The sequence below is a fragment of the Merops nubicus genome, unplaced genomic scaffold (assembly GCF_000691845.1).
Source record: "Merops nubicus isolate BGI_N331 unplaced genomic scaffold, ASM69184v1 scaffold21886, whole genome shotgun sequence".
Lineage (NCBI taxonomy): Eukaryota > Metazoa > Chordata > Aves > Coraciiformes > Meropidae > Merops > Merops nubicus.
In genome coordinates, this window is record NW_008613211.1 from 1 (window position 1) to 6488 (window position 6488).

Sequence of the window (6488 nt, forward strand, 5' to 3'; positions counted from 1 at the left end):
GCGGAGACCCTGCGCCCCTCACCCTGCTTCTGTGCCCTGGCCTCTGCTCTGCCCTGCGCTGCCCTCTCCCCTCCCGCCGGCACTAATGCCAGACGCCTGCGGGAGGTCACGTACTGCGGGCGGCACCGGCACCGGAGTGTCCCCGCAGCATCGCGGTTCGTATCCCCCCCCGCTCTCCGCCTCACACCTGAGGTGCGGGTGAGCAGCAGCCCGGACTTCCTGCTGGACACAGGGCGCACGAAGAGTCTTTCCTATGTCCAGCTAAGATAGGGCCCCAAAATAGTTTGTTGCAAGCTCTTCCTAAAAAAAAACCCAAAACCTCTTAGTTCCTCATTCCAGCTTTATGTCTCACTTATAATAGCACTATTAGGATTAAAGAGAGCATTAATTCAGTATTACTTGAATTACTTCATTCAGAAATTAACTCTTTTTTCTTCTTCTTCTTTGGTCAGCTATAAGTTTTCCTTGCTTTCACTGTCACCCTAAAAATTGTTCTTGAGGGCCAGCAAAAGAAGTAGAGGCCATCCCAATCTGGGAGTCAGGGTTTAAGCAGAAGTGAAATAGGATATTTTGCTTTCATTGCATAACATAAATGGCCAAGGTTAACAGTCTCCAGCATGGAAAGCAAGTGAAATTACAAAAAACAAACAAACAAACAAACAAAAAATTAAAAAAAAATTATAAACACAGGTTTTAGTGGGACTGACTTGAAAAATTCCATCTACAGATTTCGTTTTGTATCTGTTGAGAATTGTTTGACAAGCTCCACTACTGAATTTATTAAATCATAATTAGCAGTCGTACTTGCTGACAGCAGAGCTGTGGCACAACACTTATCTCAGGTTTTAAAAGCAGATTTTCATTAGTACAGTTTAAGTCCCGGGAATTTAACACATTTTCCACATTGATCACTTTTTGGAAATAGAGAGTGGAAAAATTATTTACATCTATACCGATGCTGTTGTAAGTATAGCAGATACTGTTCATAGCATTAATAATAAAAGCATTGTAAAGGTGTTTTCAACATAACAGTGTGGTCATAAAATAATTCATTTTGCACACCAGTGAGGCTAGGCTGACTAGAGAATTTACTGCCTCTTTTCCTATCTGTAGCAGCCTGGGATAGCACCTCTGCTATCATAGTCAGTTTTGAAGAGATCTGTTAAAGTTCAGTGTCAAATTAATTTTGAATCTAATCAAGATTTGACTGTTTAACTCCTCACACTTTGGAAATCAGAGGTGTTAACTGTGCTCAGCTAAGTGCACCTTAACCTCTGTTCCCTTCCACTATGCCATTTCCATTTGAATTCTCTATATTTTTCAAGAGATTCATAAATTTAATCACACACACATTAGAACTGTGTGTTTGTTGGGTGATACTTTCTGCTTCGAGATGAAGAAAGCAAAAAGGTAGAATGTATTTTTGTTTCAATACCTTTATCAAAATCTTGACTATACTAACTTTAAAGTATTGCATCTTATTCTTCTAGCAGTTAAGAATCTTAATCACAGGCTAGGATCTCATTGAGCTGCAAGATGTAGAGGCCCTAGACAAAAAAACACATCATCTCTTCCACTCCCCCTTATTATTGTCTAATATTTTAAGAAATTACCAGTGTAGTAGAGTATTAGCAGTAGAATTGAGTCATGACCACATACCAAGACTTTTTCCTAGGCCTTATACCAGGCTCTCAGTCAGAGTTTTCCTAAGCATGGTCCATGACATAACCATGCCTTTTAGAGTGAGATTCCCAGAATTAAATTATGAAATCCGTGTTTTAATTCTTAACAACTGGCCTGACTTTTTAAAGCTCCTCAATGAAAATCAACCCATCTTGCATTCATTTCACGATTCATTGTTGACTTTATTGCTGTAATCCCAAAGAATTCCATTCAAGGGCCAAGATCTCAAAGCAGACATCAGTGTATAAACCTCGAGCAGGTCTTACTCCAAAGGGATAAGATTCTAAGTAGGTTGAGAGAACTGATGGATACAGAGAGAGACAAGCAAATGAAAGGTCAAGGAACTAAGAATGCCAAACAGTGGATACAACATGTTGGCCCATTATCTTTAAAAGAGGTCTCAAGTGAATCAAAAATCTGTCTCATTCAGTACTGCAACTAGAAATCACCACGGTAATCATGTTTGAGAGGATATGATTTTGTACTTATTACATAAGGACAGTCCTGACTACTTGAACCGTATCAGTAGATCTTTGTGTATGTGGCCCAAATTCACAGTTGTGCATGCAAAACAAGTAGTTGCATATATAAATTCCTTTACACTTTCTCCTTGATTTCACAAGAGCAACTGTCAAGTGAACAAGAAAGTTCAAGTTTTGAGTGGACAAGAAAATAAAAAAAAAAAATAGTGATTGTGATGTTATTCCAGATGATTATAGTGTCCCAAGAAAAAAGATTTGTATGATAAATTCTGTAACTCGGCCAAAAGAACGTACTTGCTTCCTTTCAAATTAACCCAACCAAATGGTTGCTGGGAGCAGCAGAGCAGAAAGGAATAAAACACGTTCAGCAGATTAAATTACCAGGTATTTCACATTCTCCTTTAAGACAGTCCTATCACTAAACCCACAGTGATTAACAAACACATTCCACTTGTCTATTGCCTTCCACATTTTTAACTGCAGGCATTGGAGCATGTCAATGCTCGGCTTCTTGAGCTGTACCCTGATGATGAAGAACGATTTGATATTGTCCTGATGACTAATAACCATGCCCAAGTGGGAGTGAGACTGATAAACAGCATCAATCACTACGGTAACTGAAATAAATACTACCTTGTAGAACTGCATTCAGTAGAATAAGTTCATTTTATTTTTCCTGTTCTAGACTTGGTAAAAGCAGCTTCTTTGATACTGACACCCATTCCTCAGAGGATTATATTTATTTTTGGGAGTAAGCATAGGCAGGATAGTGCTAAATGAAATTGGGTCCAAAGCTCTAGATTTAACTTGTCAGGTGTGAATCTTAATTTCTGATAAGTCTTTAAACTTTCTGGGTTTTGGTATTATGCCCCCTATAGATATACCTGCACTGCAGTTATTCTGCTCTCTTAGAGGGACTTTTGGTTTTAATTCTCAAGGAGGAGGGGCTGACCAAAGACTGTAGTCAGTCTAGTTGTCCAGCTTGTTGAAATTACAGTGAAGATATATTTCTTTTCTAAGCTAACTGTCAGCTATTGTACCTTTTCACAGGTTCCTTTTACAGGTTTGTATTGTCCAGGCAGAGTCACATCTTGTGCTGTTCTTAATTTAGGCTTAACAATTGAACGTTTCTGTATGACGGGAGGAAAAAGCCCTGTTGGTTACCTGGCTGCATATCTTACCAACCTGTACCTCTCAGCAGACTCTGAAAAAGTGCAGGAAGCTATAGAAGCAGGTTTGAATTGACTTTCTTCTCTTTTCTTTTGACTGAGCACATTAAAAAATTAATGTGTTGTGTGTCTTTCACAGAAAATATTGCTGCTTCATCACATGCAGAAAGTCACAACCTGTATGGTGCAAACTTACCACTTACTTTAGTTAATGAAATAATAACAGGTTATTTCTCTGTATTGTTCCACTCTGACCCTTCAACCTGCTGCTGATGACTTAATCAGCCTCTACTTTTGTCACACCTTTTGGTCTTCTCCCATGCTACAGGAAATGAGCTCCCATAACACCGTCCCTTCAGCGTCTGTTTCAATAGAAGTGATCTTTGATATTACTTAGAAAAAGCAACTTCTGTGCTTTGTCAGGAGTAAAAAAATAGCAAATAGTTTGATTCAGTGATATCCTTGGAATTTCCTGCTTTGTCTCATTTGCAGCACACCTTGCAGACCATTTTTGTATATTCTTATGGGGAAGTGGAAGGAAGCATGTCTAAGAATTTACATCGATGGGTCTGCTTCCCTACATAAGTTACAGCCATTACAAATTAGCTTTAGTGATCAATTTTGCTCACTCTACAGAAAGGTCACCACAAATAAGCTGTTGGTACCCAGCTGCTGACAGTTTAATGAATGCTAACTGAGGTTCTCTGATCCATTTTCAGGCATTGCATCAGCCACAATGTTCACTGCCAACAAAGACGTTCCTTACTCGGACACGCAGTTGCGAGTGGCGTTTGATGGGGATGCAGTTCTCTTCTCTGATGAGTCAGAACAGATTGTCAAAGAGCAAGGATTAGACAGGTTTTTTGAACATGAACAGCTGAATGAAAATAAGCCTCTTGCACAGGTTTGTCCTTCTTTGAATGAGTCTGCTTTCAAAACATCTGTTAATTTTCATGGCTGCTGTTTCTCCAGTTTCCCCAGCGTGTATTTATCCTTCTGTGTGGAAGCTATTTGCCATATTTATTTTCTTTTTCAAGGATAATCTTTAAAATACATATTTAACATAAAAAGGCCACCATTGCAGTCCTTTCACCAGATCTCACACTTCACTAGGAGAACTGCATATATAAGGCAGCAACTTTCAGATACAATTTTGATTGTATTATTAGGAAAAGAAAAGGCTACTATTGATTTCCTTGGATATTCTGGTTATTGAAACAGGGTAATATATCTGTGCTTAAGTCCAAAGCAGAGCTATGTCATCTGTCTAAAAACTACAAATATTTTACCATTAGCTTGAACAGAAAGATGAATTCTGTTACTGTTACAGTATAAATTCAAAATAAAAACTTGATTTATGAAAGTACTGGACAGTGCAATATGTTGCAGTTTTATCTGAACTATCATTTACTTCTTTTAATCGGAGTCTAATTCTAGTATTATCCTTAATCTGGAAGGATTTCAGTGATGACTATGTAATTAAGTCTTCTTCTGGTTTTTGCACAGACAAAAATTTGCAACTCATGTTTCATAATAAAAAGAGTTGTCTTTTTAAATAACATTTTATTAATGCTAAGGACTATAGTTACAACTTTATATTGTAAGAGATGTTGTAAACCTTAGTAAGAATCAGTTTCCTACTAATCATGCCAAGTAGGATTATGGTTTTAACTTTTTTTTGAATTCCTAGTGAGGGTGCAGACCCATATAGACATAAATGGGTCTCCATTATATAGAGAATTTGCTGAGTAATGTAGCATTGGGTAAGGAATCTTTTTTTGTAGTGGACAATCTGCAGCAAAGCAAAATAATTACTTGGGGAGCTATGGACAGATACTAATTATGATTCTGATACTTCATATTCAGGGTCCTTTGAAAGGTTTTCTGGAAGACCTGGGGAAACTCCAGAAGAAGTTCTATGCAAAAAACGAACGATTAAACTGTCCCATAAGGACCTTCCTGGTCACAGCCAGAAGTGCGGCGAGCTCTGGAGCCAGAGTGCTGAAGACTCTTCGTAGCTGCAGACCCATTTAGACATAAATGGGTCTCTATTATATAGAGAATTTGCTGAATAACATAGCATTGGGTAAGGAATCTTTTTTTTTGTAGTGGACAATCTACAGCAAAGCAAAATAATTACTTGGGGAGCTATGGACAGATACTAATTATGATTCTGATACTTCATATTCAGGGTCCTTTGAAAGGTTTTCTGGAAGACCTGGGGAAACTCCAGAAGAAGTTCTATGCAAAAAACGAACGATTAAACTGTCCCATAAGGACCTTCCTGGTCACAGCCAGAAGTGCGGCGAGCTCTGGAGCCAGAGTGCTGAAGACTCTTCGTAGCTGGGGTCTGGAGATTGATGAGGCACTTTTCCTAGCAGGAGCTCCTAAAGGACCAATTCTGGTGAAAATCCGCCCTCACATTTTCTTTGATGACCAGATGTTCCATGTTGAAGGAGCACAGAAATTAGGCACCATTGCTGCCCATGTTCCCTATGGTGTTGCTCAGAAGTACCACAAATCTACTTGATTGGATGGCACCATTAATGATAAAGTTCTTAATTCAGCCAGCCTCTAATTTACCTGTAGTTCTGCCTGAAAAACTCTACATTCATATATCATAAGCACTATATTTAAAGATTTAAATTCTGGCTAGAACAGCTTTAAAAGGAAATATTTTTAATATTGATAGGGTTTAGTAGTTATTTATTAGCATTCTTAAGCAGTTTAGGTTTTTTACCCATCTGGATCTAACACTGTTTTTAATATTAGGAAAAGATTTGTACTGGTTTTATAGCTTGAGATATATTTTCAGAGACAGACAACAGTTATATTTTTTTTCTAAAAAAAATGTTGACAGGTTATTTATAACAAAAATCATACTGCAGTGCTAATCCTTGATGGTTATTTCTGAAATTATCGAAAGCAGTTTAGATGTAAGTGTCTACCTGCTGGTGGTCTGCTTGTTACCTATGTGTTCAGTAGGTTTGTTATCACAGGGTTTTATCTTCCAGTGAAATGTTAGCTTATTTCATCTTGTGTTTACAGGAACCCTATATTTTTCTATATTGTTTTCCTACTCTAATAAAGCTGGCTGTACAGAACATTGTCATTTTTCTGTGTAGAGGTTTTAGCATAATTGCCTATGTAGAGT

At 38.0% G+C, this 6488-nt stretch overlaps 1 protein-coding gene across 1 annotated transcript; it reads left to right on the plus strand.

Moving 5' to 3' along the window:
* Positions 1-2642: 2642 nt before the first annotated feature.
* Positions 2643-6220, plus strand: LOC103774434 (cytosolic 5'-nucleotidase 1B-like; the record flags this gene model as incomplete). Its single annotated transcript, XM_008941839.1, has 4 exons — positions 2643-2778; positions 3277-3399; positions 4054-4238; positions 5526-6220. Coding segments are annotated over 4 exons (783 nt in total), but the record flags the coding sequence as incomplete, so codon positions are not given.
* Positions 6221-6488: the final 268 nt, after the last annotated feature.